The sequence below is a fragment of the Gossypium hirsutum genome, chromosome D10, assembly GCF_007990345.1.
Source record: "Gossypium hirsutum isolate 1008001.06 chromosome D10, Gossypium_hirsutum_v2.1, whole genome shotgun sequence".
Classification (NCBI taxonomy): domain Eukaryota; kingdom Viridiplantae; phylum Streptophyta; class Magnoliopsida; order Malvales; family Malvaceae; genus Gossypium; species Gossypium hirsutum.
In genome coordinates, this window is record NC_053446.1 from 16,633,412 (window position 1) to 16,656,435 (window position 23,024).

General features: G+C 33.7%; 1 protein-coding gene and 2 long non-coding RNA genes across 3 annotated transcripts; 2 read left to right on the plus strand and 1 right to left on the minus strand.

Annotated features, from left to right (window-relative positions):
- The first annotated feature begins 38 nt into the window (after positions 1-38).
- Positions 39-17,992, plus strand: LOC107914448 (exocyst complex component SEC6). Its single transcript, XM_041102118.1, has 25 exons — positions 39-367; positions 473-511; positions 775-863; positions 961-1,051; positions 1,490-1,579; positions 1,689-1,768; positions 3,181-3,273; positions 7,341-7,367; positions 7,613-7,720; positions 7,836-7,974; positions 8,068-8,112; positions 9,079-9,134; positions 11,202-11,310; positions 11,891-12,031; positions 12,130-12,309; positions 12,810-12,893; positions 13,036-13,122; positions 13,450-13,494; positions 14,374-14,452; positions 16,304-16,373; positions 16,625-16,712; positions 16,833-16,922; positions 17,088-17,204; positions 17,312-17,374; positions 17,623-17,992. Exons 1-25 carry the CDS (start codon positions 239-241, stop codon positions 17,752-17,754), a joined length of 2,271 nt encoding a protein of 756 aa, XP_040958052.1. The 5' UTR covers positions 39-238; the 3' UTR covers positions 17,755-17,992.
- Positions 17,993-18,838: 846 nt separating this feature from the next.
- LOC107914447 (uncharacterized) lies at positions 18,839-19,693 on the minus strand. The gene is made up of 2 exons (XR_001688857.2): positions 19,289-19,693; positions 18,839-19,193 (listed from the first exon to the last, which is right to left on the minus strand). It is a non-coding gene; the product is annotated as an uncharacterized lncRNA (long non-coding RNA).
- LOC107914446 (uncharacterized) lies at positions 19,181-21,691 on the plus strand. The gene is made up of 2 exons (XR_001688856.2): positions 19,181-19,320; positions 19,689-21,691. It is a non-coding gene; the product is annotated as an uncharacterized lncRNA (long non-coding RNA).
- The last annotated feature ends 1,333 nt before the right edge of the window (positions 21,692-23,024 follow it).

Genomic DNA, 23,024 nt, shown 5'->3' on the forward strand with positions numbered 1-23,024 from the left:
GTCTGGGCTTAAGAGAGGATTTGGAGGCGAGGAAAAGTAAAATCCACATTTGTGTGCGGGAGATCTCCCACTCCCCATCTATCTCTATATATGGCAAAAATAATCAAATGAATAAAATAAATAAAAAATAAATGCTCTGAAAATTCGCATTCCACGGAAACACAATTCTGCGTATTCTAGATTCGCTTCAGTTCCTCAAATTGTTGTTTGGAGAATAAGCTTTGTGAATCAGGTAAAGATGATGGTCGAGGATCTGGGCGTGGAAGCCAAGGAAGCGGCAGTTCGTGAGGTGGCGAAGATACTTCCTCTTCCTGAGCTTTTACAATCCATTTCTACCATCAAAGCTGATTATATTACCCGTCAACAGGTAACGCACTCCCTCTTTTTCTTTTAATCTTTTCACAATTGAGGCTTTCAATTGCGTTGAAATTAAATTGGGCCAACTTCTTTTTTCCCCTCTATTAATTGTCAGGCAAATGACGCACAACTTAGTACAATGGTTGCAGAGCAGGTATCTAACTTAACGATTTTTATCTTCGTTTTACTGATCACAGGTTCCGTTTGGTTATTATTGCTTTAGCTACTTGATTTCGATGTTTTTTTAATTGATAAAAAATGAGCAAAGAACTAGCTATAGATTTTGAATATTATTTGCAAGCAAAAAGCAAGTAGCAAAAGCAAAACCAAAGATTACTTGATTACATATATGGAGCTAAGGAAGCTCCTATTATTATTTTTAATGGTTTTTGCATGGAAAAATATTACCCACTGCAGGTTGAGCAGGCCCAAGCGGGACTCGAATCGCTTAACTCATCTCAGAAAACAATAAGCCAGCTGCGTGAAAACTTTATATCTATTGAAAAGTATGTTCGATACTATTACATTGTTAGATGCTATCAATGTTTATTCTCTTGATTTTTCTTGAAAATTTTCAAATATATGGATTACCTTGTTTATCAGGTTATGTCAAGAGTGCCAAAACTTAATTGAAAATCATGATCAGATAAAGCTTCTTAGCAATGTCAGGAACAACTTAAATACAACGCTCAAGGTGAGCTTTCAGTATCTTATAATTTGAAAACCATGATCAGTGGTGTTTCTCACTTTCTCTTGATCAGATTAAACAATCATGAAGAGAAACAAATCATAATTAGTTGATTACTCTTTGAGTACACACCCGTGGAAGGGCATACATCCTTTTTTGTAGCATGCCTAAAATTTTTTGTTTAACATTTAAGGGTTGCAGCCTTTTTAATTGTTGGTCCCAACTAGAATGCCTTTCAAGGCTTGGACTAACTCTTGGAAAGACTGATGGTAATGTTATTGGAAAAAAGAAGTTTGTTAGTTATATATAAGTTTTATTGTCAAGTTTTATGTGGAAACTTACTTTTGTCTAGTGTAAAGCTGTGGTTATGTGGCTTTAGTGCTTTTCAATGTATTAAATTTTCTTATGTTGTAGCAGTGTTTTTGATATATTGATTTATTGTAGGATGTTGAGGGTATGATGTCCATTTCAGTTGAAGCTTCTGAGGCTCGAGATTCTTTGAGTGATGATAAAGAACTTGTCAATACTTATGAGGTATAGTTTTTTTCTAAATAATCACAGCAAGTTGGGGGCTCAATGAGTTTAAATGTTTGAGAAATTGTGTATTGGTGCTCTATTTCTCTTTTCATCCTTTATTTCTCAGAGGTTAACTGCACTTGATGGGAAGCGGCGATTTGCTTTAGCAGCTGTGGCATCTCATAAAGAGGAGGTCGGCAGGTTAAGGTGTGCATCTCCTTCAATTTTGTCATGTAAAATATATGATAATTATAGCAATGCCGACATGATTACTGGAAAATTGATGTGGAAATATTTGTCCATGTATTAGACATTAATTTCTTTCTATTGTATGCCTTATCGTTTTAGATGGTTGTTGTTAGTTTGACAAATTTGTAAAATATGTCAAGAAAGAATAATATCTCTGCAATCATTGACAAAGTGATATATGCTTGACTGGGGTCAATTCTCAGGTTTTGAAAAATTAATATGTGGTATAGTGTCCCCCCCCGCCCCCCTCCCTTTATATTAAAGACTGAAATTAAACAAAAACTTGAATGGAGGATATCAAATAAGTAAAACTATGAAAATTACACGGCATTGCTTGGGATCCCATTTTTTATTTTAAAAGAAAATAAATTGTTTGATATGTATATTTTGTTGAACAATGAGTATTCCATATTCATGTTGGAAAATATAAAAATGCATCATTTATAACATTTTAGGACTTTTTGTTCTAAAATAAATATCTTTAACTATTCAATTTAATTTACTAAGAATCTGTAAATTGATTATTTTGGGATTTTTTTCTGAATATGGCTAGATTAGGGTATCTAATTAAACTTTAAAATGTGATACACATTCAAATATAATTGCTCTATACAAAACTACATCATGCATTTTAATGTATTAATACAAAGATTAATATATTTTATCTTTATAAAAATATTTACTTTGTATGTAAACAGATCTATTACCTTTTGCTTTTATAAGTGAAAGGCAAATGAAAAAGGGTAAGAGCAAAACCATCTCAGACTTGTAAAAATTCATGGATTATTATAGCAAAGACATGAGATTGCATCTTAATATAGGAGCTTTTCTTTTTTTGAAGTAATAAGATAACTTACCTTCTTTTCTGGATTTAAAATTTTTGAAATTAATGTAGAAGTTCTTTTTGATAATAAAACATATAAAATTATAGTGTTTACATAATGAGAGTTTGTAATGATGAGATGCGATTTATGATGACTGAATTTTTTCTGCCTACACCACTGTCTGAAGTGGCAATTGCAATGTTTCACAAGCCAGTCTGGATATTTGGTGGTATGCATTGGAAACGGTTCCATTTCCTTTTGATTTTAGCCAATTCAAACAAATGTTTCTTAGGTTCACCTGTACAAGAGGCTGTTCAACTCAGATTTGCTCTTAATGGGCTTAAATCGTGTGACTTGATCCTGCTTGATGCAAGAATGGACTTAAAACAATGTAATATAGGAACTCTCATATGATGATGGTAGTCATAGATTATAAAAAATGTTTGTAGCTTTGGTCTCACGTTTGTCATATTTCTTTTGCTTCATTCTATAGTATAAGATTTTTTGACTTATTTTTATTGGAATCTTAACATTGGTTGTGTCCAGAGAATATTTTGAAGACGTTGATCGAACCTGGGAAACATTTGAGAAAACATTATGGGGTCATATTTCCAATTTCTACAAACTCTCAAAAGAAAGGTATGCACATAGGAATTTGAGGATATTTGAAACTAGTTTGTTTGAATATTGTGCCTAAATCATAATATGTTTTTGCCATCACACTTCATTAAGATCCCCCTAATAAGGGGTTCCTGTCTACTGCAATCTATGTGCACTATTCTCAAAGCATTTTTAAATTTCTTGAAATTATCAATCTTATGATTCTTGTCAGTATCTTAAGCACACACTTTCATGACAGTAACATTTTTCTCTTTTTATTTCGGTGTTCAGTATATTTACAGAAATATTCATTCTAATGACTACTTTAAGGTAGTTTACCTTAACTTTTTAATGGAATTTTAGCAATGATCTAAGGATGAATATGCTTGAAAAGTAGGGGTGATATGGTTCGGTTCAGGTTGGTTTTGGAATAAAAATTGTGATTACCCTATAGTATTCTGTTTTTTAATAAACCAAACCAAATATCAAGGTAATCGAATTGAATTGAATTCCAACAGTTTGGATAAGTTCAGTTCATCGTTTTTTAAGAAGTTTAAAAAACAAATTTCTATGTACTTTTTTAAATTTATTTTCAATAATTTTTATATAAAATATTTATTTTTATATTATAAAATTATAAAAAATAAAAACTAATTATAAATTAAGTAAATAAAAAAATTGATTTGATACAGATAATAGAAGTTTTTTTATCTAGTGAACTGAAAACTGAACTGCATAGGTTTAAGTACTAACCAAACTGAAAGTGAACCAAACACTGTGGTTCAAATCAATTTTCAATTTTCTTGGTTTTTTTGCTCAGCCCTATTGGAAAGATGTGTAATTTTTTGCTTTAGGGATGATAAATTTTCAATTGAGAATTTTTTATCCATTGGAAGGAAGATCTAAGCTGAGAACTCTAGCTATAAAGCTTGTCGTTGTGAAATCGAGGGAGAGAGAAAGAGGAAGAAAGAAGACAGCCTTGCTGTCACTGCTTTAGCTGTAATCAGCTTTGAAAAAGAAGAAAAGAAGAGAGTAGAGAGAAAAGGGTTTTCTGAAATAATTTCTTGTGTGTATACATTATGCTACATAACATATTTATACTAGTACCTAGATATACAATGAAGGAAAGGTATCTAAATTAATGCTAATTAGTCCCTAGAATTATGCACAATAAATCTTAAGGTTCTAATATTATCATAACATCAATCAACATGGTCATAAAGATCTCCCCTCTCTTTTGCATTTTTTCTACGCCTTTTCAATCTACATCTCCTTTTCTAATAAATATGCATGTAACATATCTTCTTTCTAGTTTGAACATTTTTCTAAATATTCTAAATCCGTAGATTGTTTTCCTAAGTGTTTCACCAAACTATAAAAACCCCCTTATTTGAGTATTAAATTTGATTGAAAAGCTTTGAGCATTAAATTTGATCATGAAACTTGATTGTTAGTTTGTGCCTTTTAAGCATTCAATCCAAAACCAGTTTCTAAAGAGACCTAAATATAAGGGCCTTGTGAACCCAAACTAAATCCTTGCGGCATAACACCTTTAATGACTTCCATTTCATCTTTAGGATTGGTTTTTCAATTGAAACAAATTGGTCTACACAAGAACAACACATATGGGCTTAACATAATAACTAAATATGGGATATTATAGAATGTTAAGCAAAGAACTCAAAATCAACTAATAGATGATTGAGAGGCCCCACTTGAGTTTGACATAAAAAAAGATCTCAATTTAGCTGATAACACCTGTTGGTACCTTTTCATTGGGACATGATAGTTAGAGATGCTAATTTTGGTTTCGAGTATTAGCTAAATCTTTTGTGAGATTTTCCATTGAATGGTAACAAGAAAGAATATTCAATTCCCACTCTCGTCACGCCTGAGTAATTACAATTTGTCTAGGAATGAATCTTTCTAGGAGAGTATTCCAATCAATGCATGATTTAAGGATACCAACAAATCCAATGTAAGCCAAGATCTCTAATGCAGACAATTGCATAGCATCACCTCTTCCAACAGGATAGTTGCCCATGGTGGAATCATGTTGTAATTGAAAATTGGTAAGTTGTACAAACATTGGATCCTTTAGAGCTTAATCAGACTCTCAAAATAACCTCTTAAATATGAGTTTGCAATGTAATATCTCCCATTTACTTCGATCCTTAGCTGCCTTGATTTTTGCCAGTAGTTCACCAATATACTTATTATCATCTAACTCTATGTTTACATATGGACGCTGAGGAAAATAATCATTAAAAATAGATACTATGTTCACATATGGATCCCAAATCATTAGCAAAAGGTCCTCATTCATATGTTTCTCATGAATTTAATCCATTAGCAATTGATTTTCTCTAGAAGTAGCTAGAACTCGATTTTCAACAACTTTCAAAATGTCTACTTTCATGTTGATTGCGGGTAGTTTTCTTCGAAAGATTCTTTACATCGTTGTTAGTTTTTGTGCTTTTTCTTGAGTGCAATTTTGATTTTTTTTCTTGGTAAAGTTCGTTTCGATTGTAGAAACTAAATCAATTTCTTTGTACTCCAAAATCATTCGCTGAAGTTGTGCCCCTTGGGATATCCAAAAAATTTTCGACTCACCTCCAATCCTCCCTTTCTTTCCAGGATGTGGCTATCATTCTATAAACAATGAAAGACTTCTTCAAATGGATGCACATCACTCATTATAAATAGGATCCAATAGATCATGGTCTTGCTCTTCCACATGCATCTAGATAAGAAAATTAGCAACTTCAACATTAATTACTCCTCCATTTAATTCAAGGGCATGCACCATTTGATCCTCCAATCCACCTTGTACCGCAAGGTTTGTGGGTCTAGTATCATGTAAGGGGTTTTCTTCCTTACTAAAATCAAATTCATTAACAAGACTACCTTATGGCACGTCAAACTAGTTGTGGAAACCTTCTAGAATCTCCATATGGGTTCCCACTTGTTCTTGTTGCAATCAAGTAAAAATTGCACATGACAATTCTTCAATCGCACATTGCATCACAATTAATTTTGTTTCTTGATCCCAATTTCCTTATCCTCAATCTCTACCACTTTTGGCCATGGTTTAAAAGCGAACCTAATTTAAACCCTAGGATCCAATTAGGCTCTAATACCAAACTTGATGTGGTTTTAAGGAAAACTACAGTAAATCAATAGAATAATGGTTGGACGAATGAGTAAGAAAGGTGGAACTCTAGAAAACATAGGGTCATAAAGCCTCTAGTTTCTCTTTATTATTTCAAAGAAAAAAATGAGAATGTTAATGTTGTGCCTGTAAATATTTTGCAGCTAATTTATAATAAGCTTTCTTGCAAATAAAGTTCTAATCCTAACCCTAGATTTAAACTGATAATTAATAATTCTAGTCATCTAACTATATGTCTTATAAAAAATATATAAAAAAAAAAAAAAAGTTCCTGCTTCAGTGATGGGGAAATGGTGTTGAAAATTTTATATTCAGTTTGAAAGAAGGGACTTCTACTCTCTAAAAGCTTCCTGGCTTAAGTAAAGTCTCTAGCTGGTGAAAGGTGTCTTGTAAATGATGCCCCTTGATTTAAGATCAAGCTTTTGGTCCAGAAAAGCAACCTCTTGAATTTCCAAAATTGCAACTGTCCATTATATATTATTATTATTTGCATTTACCGCTCCTTCTTAAATTGCACTTATAAGCTGTTAGAAATATTGGTAAAGTCAATATTGATAAATCCTTAGAAATATTGGTAAATCGTTAGATATTTTGGTAAAAGCTTTTTCTAAGCTTTTTTTAGTGAAGCTTATGGTAGAAGTGCTGCCATGACTAGGGATGGAATTTCTTTACCTACAGCACAGAATATTAGAAAGAAGCAAATAATGGATTTCTTTACTTGTTTTTTCATGCATCTGATTTTATCACAATGATTCTCCCCTGGGAATCAGGGCATTTATTCCTCTGCCTGGATTGATTGCTTTGTAATAATTATCCCCTGTGCTATTTTTTCTTAGAGTTGCTTTTACAATTGTTAGCATATTCAACCTTAAATAGGTTAACAATTTGTTTTATTTTTTTATTCTCACTTTTACAACCTTTACCTATTTTGCAGTCCACAAACCCTGGTTCGTGCTTTGAGGTATGCTGTTAATAAGCTTTTAAAATATTTCTATTTTGCTGCCATGTATTTTCAAGGTCCTAGGATAAGTTTGAAAATTTAAGCATTTTTTATATTGAGGTATATAGGTTTCTGCTTGTACTTTTTCTCTGTAATGCCTGGTAATGATACTTGGTTTTTTGTGGTTGGGTTGGTATGATAAAGAGTAGTTGTATTTAACTTTTTGACCTCTTCTCTCTAATAAGTTTCTTGGACTTCCCTGCTAGAGTTGTCGAAATGCAAGAAATTCTTGATCAACAACTTGCTGAGGAGGCAGCTGAGGCCGAGGGTGATGAAGCAATGGCAGCTATTGCAAACCCTCGAAGAGCTGGCAAGTATGTATCTGGTGTGATTGTTTACTGCCACATATTTTATTTGCAAACTATTGTTAATGCTTTTGAATGATCAATTAATAATTATATGTTAAAGTTATCCTTTATGACAATGTAGAAAATCTACCAAGTCTTCAGCTTCTTCTAAAAATTTAGCACAGCAAAAGTTGAAGGTTCAGGGGAAAGGCTACAAGGATAAATGCTATGAGCAAATAAGGAAGACAGTTGAAGAGCGGTTCAACCACCTTTTGACAGAGGTACTTTTCGTAATAATCAACTTAGTACATGAGGATGGTATATTGAATCCTTCTTAACTTTTCATATGATTCTAATGGTATTTTTTACCCCAGCTTGTCTACGAGGACCTAAAAGCAGCTCTGGAGGAAGTTAAAACGGTATGCTCAACTGATCACTATATTGGTTTCTAACTTTGTGTCTGATTCTTACTCAAGGGACTTCAAAATGGCTCGCATATGGTAATTTAGTACATTGGTTGCTGTTCTGCATAGAAATTATTTAAACACTTCAACTCAGTGATAAAAACTAAAACATTGTTAGAAAAATAAACCTAGAAGAAGCTTAATAAAGGTTTTACATGGAATTCACAATCATGCTTCAATTTAGCTGAAAGATAATTGATAGCAGCATGATTTGCAAAGTTCTGACACACAGCAAAGTTTTATATTACCCAGCCCTAGTCCACAATATAATACATAAATTACTTAATGTAAATCATTCCATCTAATGGGAAAGATTAGAGATGATATAATGATTTAAGTAGTTGCAAAGAGGAATTATTACTTCCTTTAGAAAAATCAAATCATACTAAGCCTATGATATAAGGGGTTTCTACAATTGTCGGCTTATCATATTTTTGTTAAGAAACTCGCATGTTTTTTTTTCTTTTTTAAAATTAAATTCTAGGTCTACATAGTATAATTGCAATTTTGGCTAAATTGCCATTTTGGGACTTTAAAAACACATTTATCTAAGTCATCTTTCTGTGCCTGTCGTTTAAGTTATAGTCTAGAGGTTTCTTGTTCTGGGTTAATATGGTATTAATATCTTGATGAGCATATAGCAAATATTCTTTGTGAAACGCTCATGACACTTCATCTCTTGCTGCACTTTCAACATTGACTTCTGTAGCCTATCATGATAGTTTTTCATTTCATATCCTCTACACTTGCATACATACATACATACACGTGTGTGTGTGTATCATGGGAGCTCAAGTTTGATTGCTAATAGTTTTTGCTTGTAGCATTTTTTAGTTTTTTTCTTTTAGTTCTGACCTTTTCTTTAGATAAAATTGCTTTTGTATTTGATAGGTGTGATTTTTTTTTTTTTTTGATAATTAGCTTGGAGAAGAGCTTGGAGATATTTATGATTACGTAGCTCCGTGTTTTCCTCCAAGGTTTGTCTTGCTACAGACCTGCTTCTTTTTCTGAGTTCATTTGGTTTGACGTCGAGCAATTAGACTATGTATCCCCCTCATTCTAGATTCCATGTTTACATTTCTGATGAGATTTTTTCTTTGATATCCTTTTTGCAATTTCATTATGCTCTTGATGGAACAATTTGGTCTTTTGCCTTGAGTTTGCTTTATTGTCATCCCATTATCTTCATATGTAAATATGACCTGCTTTGTATGTTTGAAAACTTGACCCTTTGACTGAGGTCTGGTAAATCCACAGTTTCTTTTGGATGGAGCATATGGTATTGTCTAAGTTCTAATCCTCAATAATTGATAAGTGACCCAGAAAACTTTAGTTCAAGCAAATGTACAATGGAGGGTTGAAGCTTTGTCCTCCTAGGCCTGGTTATTCTATTATAAGTTCTGGTTTCATTATTGTCTGTTTCCTTTAACAAGTTGGCAACTCATGGACAAGATAAAAGGGAAACTGGGTGAAATTCTCAATATAACCAGTGTAGACAAATAGTTTTGATCATATAACTACCTATTTTACAAATTATTTCAATGAAACTTTTATAATTTTCAAAGAAGCATACTAAACAGATTAGCTTTTACATATGAATAGCTTGTAAATTGTAGTAATTGGGTGGATTTACCATTAAAGGGACAGCTAGAATAAATTGAACATGGTGTAAGCATCAGTGGGTTTCACCACCAGAGATATATGAACTAGGTATAAGCATGTTGAAGTTCGGTGTTAAACATTCTATTTGCTGATTTTTGGAACTTGATATTGACCATGTTATTTGTTCCATCTTCTTGTTCTCTGTTTTAGCTAATGGGATTCTTGCTGCTTGCATAAATTGTTATTTGTTATTTCTGAATTAGGGTTGATGTTGAGTCAGTTTTAAAATTACACTATTTGATCTGCACTAACTCCTAGGTGATAAAGGAAGTTGAAATTTAAGCTTATGCCTTGTGCCTCTATGCACTTATTCTGTGGTGGTTATATAGACTTCTGGTTGAAATCATTTGAAGAGCTAATTATCAAAGATGCAGAAGTGCATTTGTATGTACGTGTACGTGTTTCTATCAGTAAGATTGTGAGTCCGCATGCATGTTTATCTTGTATTACTTAATATTAATATGTCCATGCATGCAGGTATGTTTGAATTATGCCAAGCTTTCTAGTCAAATGCAGTACCTCAAAGTCCTAGTTTCATTTGCTATGTTATCACTAGTCAATTTTTACCACTAGGGAATTCTTATAAATGCTACTGTGGCTTTTGACTAATTTACATTCCTTTTCTGCTTCACTTTTCAAGCTGAGAAAACTTGTGCTTTACTGTTGGGTTTTTACACACTCTTGTTATTATTACTAGTAGTTACTATTATTATCAATCACAATCTACTCATGCAAGCTTAAGTCAGGGACGGTGTGACGGGGGGGCATGCCCTGACCCCCCAAAAATGGAAAAATATCATTCTAGTCCTTTTTACATTTCTAAAATTATAAGTTAGTTTAATGGTAAAATTATACTTTGGCCCCCTCCAGATGATAAAATTTTAGTTCAATCCCTTTAAAATTTCTAAAATAATAAGCATATACAATGATAAAATTGTAATTTGACCCTTTTAAAATTTTATAATTTAACTCCACCCCTTCCCCCCAAAAACAAAAATTCTGGCTTCATTGCTAGCTTAAGTTGTCTTCTTGTTCTAAGGATTGTGTAGGCACGCTAATTCAATTCAAATACATTATCTGCGTAAATTAGACTGTATATGAGATAAATATATTTAATTATTTTGATTTATAGTTGAAGTATGCTTTTTTATTCTCAATGGGATAGCCCTCTCCCATCTTTGTACTACCAACAGCCAATGGCATAATTCCAGCTGTTTTAAAAGGTTGTCCACCGAGTTTGTTCATGCTGCTGCTATAGTTTTGATAAATTGTGGCTGTATGTGACCTGAATTTGGTGTGTGGGATTAGTATGGCAGTGTGCTTTGCACTTGGAAATCTTCTAGGAATTGTTCTATGTCTGATGCTATCTTCCTTTCTGGCAGATATGAAATATTCCACCTCATGGTAAATCTGTATACAGAGAGATTTATTCAAATGCTTAGATTGCTTAGTGACAGAGCCAATGAACTGACAAACATTGAGATATTAAAGGTACTCTCCAGAATCTTCCATGGTTTTCAAATATGACACCCAAATTACTTTGCATTTTTGTAACTTTGCTCATTGAGGATCTTGACCTGTGCAGTATGCACATTATCATCAGTTTATAATTGCTGACGATTCTAACCCTGTATTTGGTGGAATGAATATCCATAATAAAGATCAACTGAATCTGAAAGTGTGTACAGCTTGACATTTAAGTGTGTCTCTCCTATGAGAAGAATTAGCTACTGGGCTAAGTTTTGCGAAAGCGAATATTTTTTACGACAAGTATCTCCTGATTTATCCGTCACTGTAGTTGACCATAAGACCGAAAACTAACATCAGAGCAACATGGAAAGAAGCATATCTTCAAGTATTGTATTTCATAATAGAGATGAATTAACTTTGACCTAAGAAGTCAGTTAATCACTTTCATTTTGATGTCTTCGAGTTTCATTTATTTTTTAACATTTTAATTTAATTTTCTTACAGCACAACCTTTTTCTTAACTTTGTATCAGTGTTGTATTTCTATCTTGTTTTAACTCATGTAACTTTAGTCGTTTATGGGTATTAATGCTTGCATGTAGGTAACTGGGTGGGTAGTTGAATACCAAGAAAGTTTAATCGGGCTTGGTGTTGATGAGACTCTTGCTCAAGTGTGTTCTGAGAGTGGTGCCATGGATCCTCTCATGAATTCATATGTCGAGAGAATGCGAGCCACAACAAGGGTAACAATATACAACCCTATTAATCATGGTTACTGTATGGGAAATTTAAACTGTAGCTTAGATCTTTTCTATTTATCATTTCGTTATTCTTTTTCTAGAAATGGTATTTAAACATCTTGGAGGCTGACAAGGTCCAACCACCAAAGAAGACGGAAGAGGGAAAGCTATATACTCCTGCTGCAGTTGATTTATTCAGGATACTTGGGGAGCAAGTACAAATTGTTAGGGATAATAGCACTGATGCCATGCTTTACAGGATTGCTTTGGCAATAATTCAGGCAAGTTAGTGGAATCTGACAAAGATACCATGCTTCTTGACTTGGGGGATTCTGTTGGAATTGCCGGGGATATAACAAAATGTTTTGGAACATTTGTCAGAGTTAGTTTCTAATATAAATATTATATAATCAACATTGTTGTGTTCTTTTTCCTTTTCATGGCTGTATTTCTATGCTAGTACAGCTTGGGCCATCCTTCAATGTTTTTAAAATGTCTCTAATCTTAATTGTAAAGGAGTGCCCAAATTTATTCTCCCGTCAACCTATTCCTCAGGTACTAAGTTTAGATGGGAGCATATTACATTTTTTCCAATTTCCAGCTTTTACAAGGTTTACTTGAGATAATTGACTTTGATTGAGCTTATTTTCTTTTGATGTTCTCATCACTCAATCTATCTTCATCATTGTTTTTCCTTGCCACATTTTATAGGTTTTCAAATATACCTATGAGGTCTTATTCTTTTATTGAATTGGACATGTATTATATGATTCTTTTTCAGGTCATGATTGATTTTCAAGCTGCTGAAAAGCAGAGACTTGAAGAACCTGCTTCTGATATTGGTCTGGAACCTCTATGTGCAATGGTTTGTAGATATTCTGGGGGATTAGTTTGTCTCTATTTCTCATTTTTCTCAGGATAATTAAGTTTGTGGCCATGTCATTTTGGTCTTACTGTTTGCTGAACTTATTTACCCTTGGGGTTGTATTCCACTATACCCTTCCCAGATTAACAACAATTTGCGCTGCTATGACCTTGCACTGGAGTTAAGTAACAGCATTATAGAGGCTCTTCCACAAAACTATGCTGACCAGGTTTTGTTTTCTTTCTTGCTATTATTTTGACTGCAATTGCAAATGATGGGATAGAGTTAGTCAAATTTTCTCAATTTGCACTAACTGTTGCTTTAGAAAGTTCCTTGTACATATATTATCTACATTAAATATTTCAATTTCCATGACTGTGTTGTGCTCGTGTTCTTCTATTCTCTTGTTCTCTTGAAAGAAGTTTGTGCTCATGTTTAGCCTTCCTATATCCTTGCCTATTTCATGTGTAGGCACACATGAGTGGACATGATCTATTAAATGTTACTATCCTTCATTGTGCTGTTTTGAAATCCAATATCCTAGCCTTCTGTACAGGTAAATTTTGAAGACACGTGCAAAGGTTTCTTGGAGGTTGCAAAGGTATGCTCAAAATTGTACCATTTTATCCCCTTGCGACCCTTTTATCATTTCTTTTCTTTTGGATTTAAGGTGAAATTTAGTTTTGATCTGTTTGAACTTGTTGAGGTATTTTGGGCTTGATCCTGTTTTGTACTTATTATTTATTCCGTAAAGTTCGAAAATGCCTTTATATTACAACTAATTTCCTGGAACATATAATTGCTAAAGTTTTTTTAATAATGTTCGTCTTGTTAGTCACCGTAAGCTCTTTGCTAGTTGATTCGTTTGTTCCATGTGTCTGTTCATATGTTAGAGAGCTGAATCAAAATCAGTTGGGACACATACGGACTGATAATGGTTTGTGGCTTTGGTTGAACATTTCCTGTTTTATTTATTTATTTTGATTTGGGGTATGGGGGATTTTAATCTTGTAACTAGACTTGTCTGAGGGCTGGGGCTGGTCGCTGGCTAGGTAGGCCTAGCCCCTGCTTGGAGAAGATACATTTAAATTCTGTTCAGTCCGAATTACTATTTATTAATTAAAAAACATTTTTTATTTAAGTTCAATTCTAAAAATACATAAATATTGATATTTTTAATATTTTTAACTTTTAATATTCAATGAATAGTAAATTCGGACTTTCGGGTTACCTGTGCCAGAAATGGGCCTGAGCAAAGAAAATAAGATTCTGGCTGCGGCTTGCTCCAGCCCATGGACAGGTCAACAAATAGCTAATCCAGGATGGAATTTCCTCAATTCAAATCTTTTTTCCCTTGTTGATTGCATCTAGGCTGAATATTTTCTGTATATTACATACTGTATAATCTCAAATAGCTTTAGTGTGATAGTAGTTCTACTATCCCAAAAGAATGAAAATACAGTTTCTGCATTGTTAATAGGAAGCAGTACGCCAAACTGTTAATGTAATCTTTGAGGATCCTGGAGTGCAAGAGTTGCTTGTAAAACTTTATCATACAGGTACAGTAATTTTTTATTCTTGTAATTCACTTTTTCTTCTCTTGATCTTACATGTCAAATACAATGTTGAACCTTTACTCTCTTAAATGGTTCAAATATCTGCTATTGCTTCACTTGCTTGGTGCAATTTAAGAATGAATAATCATGCTTCTACAAATGTGCACACTAGAGGAACAGTTACTATTTTTTTAGTTATGTTAACTTGGCTAGGGTGAGTGTCAGATATATATCTTCTAAATTATGCAAGTTTTTTCTTACATTTGGACCATTGGGCCTCCATCCATATCTTTCGAATATGTATCACATAAGAGTAATTGAAGGAGAATGAAGAGTTAAAAGTATACTTTTAGTCCCCTCCCTGGAATATGTTATTACCATATGCATTATTCTAATATTTGGTTCTTTGACTTTTTTATCTTGCAATTTCTGACATAATATATATAGCATTTTCAGTCTCCCCTTTCACGCAAACATGCTTTTATTTTTTTCTTTTTGGCCAACCGTGGTCTTGTATTGGAATTTGCCCCTAAATTGGACGATATTTTTCCTATTTCAAAATCTGAAAGTGTTAGTACGAGCCAATTGGAGAAATATTTTGTAGAATTTAAACCTGAAGTTTGTAGCAAGTTTCCTTTGGTTGCATTGTTGATCAATAAGCACTCCCACAATACTTAATGTGGCACTTTGATTTCATTTTGCTTCTTTTTTTTTTTGTAATTTCCATGCTTTAGGATATTGTCTTCTACCAGTACTGCATGGATAGTATCTTCCATAGAAACTTTCTGTGATTCTTATGAATTGAGGATAATCTATCTTATGTGGTGCCATCCAATCCATTTTGCATCTGATTTGGACAATTCTAGGTCTATTACTTGAACGGAATTGATCAATTTATGTGGAAAGTGGACTTGTATTTTCTTAAATTGGATTGACCTCTATTTGCTAATAACTTGTACTATTACATAAAGCCGACAGTTTAGGTGGTTTCTCTTTGTTCTCTTCTGTTTCCTCATTCTTTGAGTAGTCTTTGGTACTGTTAGGTTATATTGTTTGTAAACCATCTAATCTAGACACCAAACATGAGAGTCTAGGTTGTACACTCTCTTACAATGTAGTATGCACAGATTATGCCCCCCAAAAGGTTTCATTCAAATCTTATAGAATTTCAATTTTGAACAGAACTTTTTTGGAATGCATGCCAAGAGGCATATCATATTATGGTCTGTTTAGATGCCTGAATTTGGAGGGTTGTAAAATTGGATTTGGTCTTAAAATTAAATTCATTTTAGAGAATGTTTTGGAAAGCTGGATTTATGTCTGAGTCAAATTCACTTGGAGCTTAAGAGGTCCAAATCTAAGATTTGAAATTATCTTTTGAGCTATGTATTTGCCACATCTATCCAAGCAAAAATTTCTTCCTTCTCAAATCTAGGATTTGTTAAGATTCTGAATGCTAGATCCTAGATTCTTCCAGACAATACTTTCAAGTCTATGAACTTTAAACAAAAAGATTTATGATTTTCTTAAAAAAATTTAAAACAATAATCTATATCCCAATTTATCCTTAACAAAACCGTGTTGCACTGGTTTCCTAACATTTAAGGGGATTTATTTTCAGTTTTACATGTGACATTCAGGTTGTTGAAAGAGAATCTTTATGTTGGTAAAAATAGAAGCTTATTCATGCAATAACCTTTTTTTTCAATGTACCGGGTTGAGCACCTATTTGAGTGAGGAGGAGGGAAAGAGAAGCTGTATTCAGACTGCTTATTTTTTGTTCCAAACATACTGGGGAAAGAAAGTTGCTTAATCAAAGCATTGATTTGGGTCTTTTAACTTGTGGTTTTTCAGAGTGGTGTGAAGGGCAGGTTACCGAGTACCTCGTTGCAACATTTGGTGATTATTTTACAGATGTTAAGATGTAAGTTATCTTTACCTAATCTTGGGTATCAGTAACATTTTAATTCTTTCCTTCATAAGCCACACAAGCAATAAATGTTCCATATTGGATCTGTAAAGGACATGCATCTGGAAATTTAATCCTCCAATTTTCTTTTATCATATAGCGCTTCATATTCAGCAGTAGGTGCTGAAGATTCAGTATGTAATAACCTCCATGATTTTTTAATTTTACTGTGTATTGTTTTACTGATTTAATGCTTTGCTACTAAGGTATATTGAAGAGCGATCTTTCAGAAGATTTGTTGAAGCATGCTTAGAGGAAACAGCAATTGTCTATGTTGATCATCTTTTAACACAGGTTTGATTATTATATTTTATTTGAATATAAGGAAACATTTCTGTGTTGTTTTCACTTTCTAGCGGTTAAATGCATGCTTTTATCCTCTGTAACATCTATTCCTTTTCATCATGGCCATAGAAAAACTACATCAAGGAGGAAACTATTGAACGGATGAGACTAGATGAGGAGGTTCTTATGGATTTCTTCAGGGAGTATATTAGTGTCTCAGTAAGTGATGCTTCTTAATTCAGGCATTCTCTCAAAGCAATCAACCTATATAACGTCTTCAGTTCTTCTACATTCCTTTTACCTTTTGGGTCAGTTATTGGATAAATTTCTATGAAATGGTTTCTGTTAGGTCTTTCTTCATCCTGCTTTTCTCGCTTACTGCAGAAAGTTGAAAGCAGAATCCGGATATTGAGTGATCTAAGAGACCTTGCTTCAGCTGAGAGTCTTGACACATTCACACTAATTTATTCAAATATTCTTGAGCATCAACCTGACTGCCCGGTAAACATTAAGTATATAATAAGATGCTTGCTATTCTGGTACTTGTCCTAAAAGGATGTATTCATGTTGCATTTCTAAGTAAATATCTCAAAATTTTGTAATTTCAGCCCGATGTTGTTGAGAAGCTTGTTTCACTGCGGGAAGGCATCCCACGCAAAGATGCAAAGGAGGTAATTGCCACCCTTTAATCCGGTTTATCTATTTGTTTAGATTAATATATTGCAATTACATGAAGTTGCATAAAAATAAAATCGCCTTGTTTGATCTATTAAAGACAAAGAAGCTTCGACTGCTGGTCTTGTCTAGTAACGTCTTATTCTTCTGCAAATGCTATTTACTTGAATATACTTGCGAGTAAATTTTTAAGAAATAGTAAGGCTTTGGAATGATTGGTGAAAATGTGGATGGGTAACAACAGGTGGTGCAAGAATGCAAAGAAATCTACGAGAACTCACTTGTTGGTGGGAAGCCTCCAAGGACAGGATTTGTGTTTCCAAGGGTCAAATGTTTGACGGCAACTAAAGGTTATATTTGGCGTAAACTCACTTAAACATTCCCTCTTTCCCTTCTTTTTAGATTAGGGGTTCCTTGCCGCCTTTTCTAATTTCTTGCTTCTTGTTCATGCATATTCTATGCTGCTATTATTTGTAGTAATAAATTTGCTTTTTTTTTTTGTTAGTCAACGGGGATGAAAAATCTCATTATTTTGTTATGTAATTTTTGGTGTTTCCCCAAGTTAAACTGTCACAAAGCTATGTATTTATTATTATTGTTATTACTATTTTCCAGCTGTGGTTTGTCCAGAAAATTCCTCAACACTGACTGTTAAATAATGCGATAAAAAATTGTCAAAAAGAAAAGAATAAATATAATGCAAGAAAGAGAATATTAAATGAGTCTGGATTATTTCACTTTTTAAATATTTTTTATTGTATTTAAATAAATATTTGCCTTTTAATTAGTACCTAATGAAGAGGTTATTCGAATGTAATACAAGTAAAAATGTTTATTAGGTCTTTATCAATTGTCAATGAAGTTTTCTTAATAATGTTTTTGGGTTAAAGAATCTCCCTATATGAATCCTCCAATAAAGAGTAGAAATTATTGTATTTTTATTGTTTCAGCCTCCTTCCTTGCGTAGAAGAGGTTGAAACCTTAAAAAATATTTTCAAGAAATTTGAAATCAATTAACGATAATAATAATTTAAGCTAATTAAATGAAATTACGGATTCTTCAATGCAAGTCATTAAATGATAAAAGGTTCATTCGTCGTCAGCTAAAGAGGTATTTATTGGCAGCAAAATAGACTCAACATGGCGAATGATACGAAAAATAAGACAACAAAATATGATACTAAAAGCTAACTTAAATTTAATATGAATATAAAGATACCAAAGTGCATTATCGGGCCCATTGATAGTGCCAAGCCTGCTTCTTTATAGCGGATATAACCAAGAAAGCGTTGACCGAAAAGGTAAAGTTGCCACACTTTTAATGGTTAGAAAATGTAAATAAAATTAGATTCGAAAAAAAAATAAAAAATTTAAATTTCAAATTATTAGTATCAAGTTAATCCAACTGAATTTTGTTTTGAATTCGAGACGAATTTTTAAATTTGAATAATTTAAATAAATTAAATATTAAATTATATTATATTATTATTTTAAAATTTAAATTTATATTATTATTTACTCTAATTATTTTACATTCCCAAAATCAAATCTTATTCCTATTCCAAAATCCCTAAAATCTAAATCCTTACCATTCTAAATCAAACCCCCCAAATTAAAATCTCTAAAATCTAAATCAAACTCTCCAATGTTCTTCAGTTCTTCATCAGTTCACCAGGCTTTCTGAGTTTAGGCAAACCCTTCACCCTTCACCCGTCTTCAGTCTACGGTCTCCCATCCCTCCCCTGTCGAATTTGGTGGTGGAAATTGCTGCTGATATGAGCCTTGAGGTTGTAATTGCTGCTGCTGCTGCATAAACTGCAATCAGGAAAGAAGATTTTAGACAGTTTGATTTCCATTTTAAAGGAGGCATATGAGAGAGAAAAAAAGAAAAAGCAAAAGTAAAATCTAACTTGAAAACTATCTTCGACGTCGGAGTTTCGAGGTCCGCCATTTTTCTTTTGCAATTTTCATTTCAATGATGCTACATTGGCACGTGCTCATTTACACTATTGACATGTTGCTTTGTTTCTTTATGTTTTAAGAATAATACGGTGAGTTTTGGAAGTCAAAGCATATGGTTTTGGTGGCTCCGATCTTATTGGTTGTAAATACTTAGGTGGTTCTGATTATTTGGGTTGTAACGACACCAAGACTTCGTTAAATAGGCTGATATGGGTGTTTGTGGGGTACCTGCTTGAAAAATAAACTAGTGTCTCTTTTCTTAAATGTCATCTCTGTTTCTTCTCTTGTCTGCTTCTTTTCTGCTTCTTCTTTATTTTTTTTCTTGTGTTGTTGTTTCTCTGCTGTTAGTGTGTTGTAATTCTCAAGCAAAACTCAACCCAAGATCAACACACAACAACGTATCAGAGTTGACGATCTACGATGTCTGGCAACGATGTTTCTACTCAGCTTCAAAAGGATGTGGGTGGTCTGCAGCAGGCGGTGGCAAAGCTGTAGGAGGATGTTTCACAGTGGAGTGCAAAATTGAATGATGGGTTGAAGGAATTAAGGATAGAGTTCAAAGGGGAACTTAAGCTGGAGTTGTGGGACTTGAAAGATAGGTTACGGGGGGAGATCAAGTCAGAAATGTAGAGTTTGTTGGAATTGTATTTGGGTCGACCATTTGCTTCCGCTGTTGGTGGATGGTCATCTGTTCTCGTTCCTGCGGGATAGTCGAGTGATAAAGGGAAGGGGATTTTAGGCGTGCTACCAACCAGGTTCTCGCCTAGGAACCGTCTTTTAATTCGCCTTCGAAGGACACTCCTTCCTTTTTGCCCAATGTTGATGTCAGTTTGAGGTCTCATGTCAATGAACATTTCCCCAAGTCACACAAGTTGAAATGTCCACGTTTTGACGGGTCCGATTTTAGGGGTTGGTGGGATAAACTCGAACAATATTTTGAGGCTGAGGGGATCCCTTCCAACGCTAGGGTCCGAACGGTAATGTTACACTTGGAGAGCAAGGCTCTCAACTGGCACCTTATACCCAGAGGCAAGGAGGCTTCCACATGTTGGTTTGGGAGACATATGCCCAGAGCCTGTGGGAGCGCTTTGCATCGAGTTATTTTCGGAACCCCATGTCCGACTTGGTGTCATTGAAGCAACATGGGTCGGTGGACCAATATCATGAAACTTTTGTTAGCTTGTTGAATCAATTGCAGCTACCCAAACCATATGCCTTGAGCATATTTACCAACAACTTAAAGCTAAAATCGGGCAATACCTATAGTTGTTTAAGCCGAAAACTTTGGTGGAAGGATTTCAAGTAGCACATCAAGTGGAGGGTATATTACAACAATCTCCTAGGAGGTTGTTCTTGACAGGGGGTCCTACAACTTAAAAATCCTCCACTCATACAACTGTCGTTTCTCAGACTTTAAAGCCATAAACTACCCCCATGGGGAACTCATAGTAGTAGTAACTCTACCGGCCCGAGTGCAACTCACAAATCAGTCACGGCAATAGGTTCATCCAGGAAGTTTAAAAGAACATTAACAGTCGTAGAGATTGATGATAGGATGACGAAGGGACTGTGCTTTTGGTGTGGTTCCAAATTTAGCGCGGGCCATAAATGTGTTAGGTCTTAGCTATATCAGTTTCTATTGGAATCAAAATCGGATAGGGAATGGGAGGAGTCCCACGAGGATTTAGATCAATCGGAGGGTTCTCCAACCGAAACGATGGTCCAAGATCCTATACTTTCGCTCCATGCTATCCGATGGTCCCAAGGTAACCATACGATGAAGGTGGCAGCATCTGTGGGAACTGCTCACGTATTATTCTGGTTGACTCAGGAAGTACGCACAATTTCATAAGTGCAAGGTTGGTGAGATGGCTTGCCATATCCTTCAGTCAAGAACGTAAATTGAAGGTCATGGTGGCTAATAGGGGTAATGTGTTCACCCAAAGGTTGTGCTGGGAAGTGCACTGAGAGGCCCAAGGGCTGAGTTTCTCAACAGAATTTTTTGTTCTACCAGTTAAGGGGTGTAATATGGTTTTGGGAGTGCAGTGGCTCCTATCCTTGGGAAGCATTACTTAGGACTTCAAGGCTTTGACCATGCGGTTTAACTATAAAGGGAACATATGCTTGTTACGGGGCATTCAGTCGGGGGCATTCAGTTGGATTTATACAAGTTTTTACGTGCATGGGCTTTCAAACATAGAATCAAAACAATGAAAAAGAAAAAACTTTAAATGGGAGTAACTTCTTTGTTGTTTTTTTCTTTGGTGATTTTGATTTTTTTTCCCTATGTGGAAGTGGGGTTTTCCCCTCCTTGTTTTACAGTAGAAATTGAAATGTTCCACTTTTCTCTAGTTGAATCTAGAATTTCAACTTCTTTTATATAATATATATATATATACGAGTAAAATTACTGTGTTTTGTAGTTTACATTATTCTGATTTTTTTGGTAGTATTCTTGATTCGTTCAAAAATTCATTTTCTTTTACACATTATTGGTTTTTTTTCCCTTAATTTAGCCTGCCACAAACCATTCAACTGAATGGTTGTCATATGTATTGTTTTATGAGTTTTCTCTGAACTGTGTTAATATCAGCAGATCAGATGGTTTTTATATTAGCTTTATTTTGGATGGTTTTGGTATATTCTATGATGTTATTAGTTGAAAATTACAAATCACATGTATCCCATTATTTTTGGTAATTGATTTTCTTTACGATATAACTTCACTATCTAAGCAAGGATACCATACATGTAAAATTTCCAATGTTAATTTTTTTTTACTTGTAGATAAGTGATCCAATGTTAAATTTATAGTGTAATTTTTTTTAAAAAATTTAACGTAAATAAATATATTTGATTCGATTCTAATTTCATCTCACTCGACTCTATTTGAAAAAAATTTCAAATCAAGTTAAGATAATAAAATAAGGTTCGATTACTTAAAGTTTACAAAGCCAAAGGATGCATCGTTTTGAGAAATATGATAATGTATAGCAATTAGATCCAAGCGCTTGCCCAATTTTTACTAGGCATACACCAAGGACTTATAAAAACCCCCATGGATAACTCTGCACACGTACACTTTTTGCTCTAGTCAAAATTGAAGGGTAATCCCAAGTCCAAACTCCAATGCCTAATTTGTAACACTTCGAAAATTTTAATATGATACGTGGCATAATTTAACGTGGTATAATTTTAGGTTTAAAAATTGAGAAACTTATGAAAAAATGTATGAAATAACTTGGATGAAAAAAATTATGGAAGAAATTTGATATTGAACATGGAGATATGTGAGAAGAATTGTAAAAGTGAAAATTGAAAAAAAAAACTAAATTGTAAATTTTGAAGAGTATGATGACTTATGTGCAAATAATCTAAAAATGGAGAATAAGAATTATTATGGATCATTTGACGTAGAATGGATTAGAATGAGAAGTGAGATGGAAATTACTTTTGGGACTAAATTGAAAAAATCAAATAGTACAAAGACTAAGTTGTAATTTTCCTATTTTCATCGAGAAAAGGGAAAATTGTAATTCTCACCGCTCAAGGACTTATACCGAGAGTTAGATAAGAATTAACAACTTAGATTGGCATAAGTATTGAGTTTTGAGAAAAAATCGTGAAGTTGGAGAAAAGGGCAAAATGATAATTCTACCATCAGGGTGGGTATTTGTAACACCC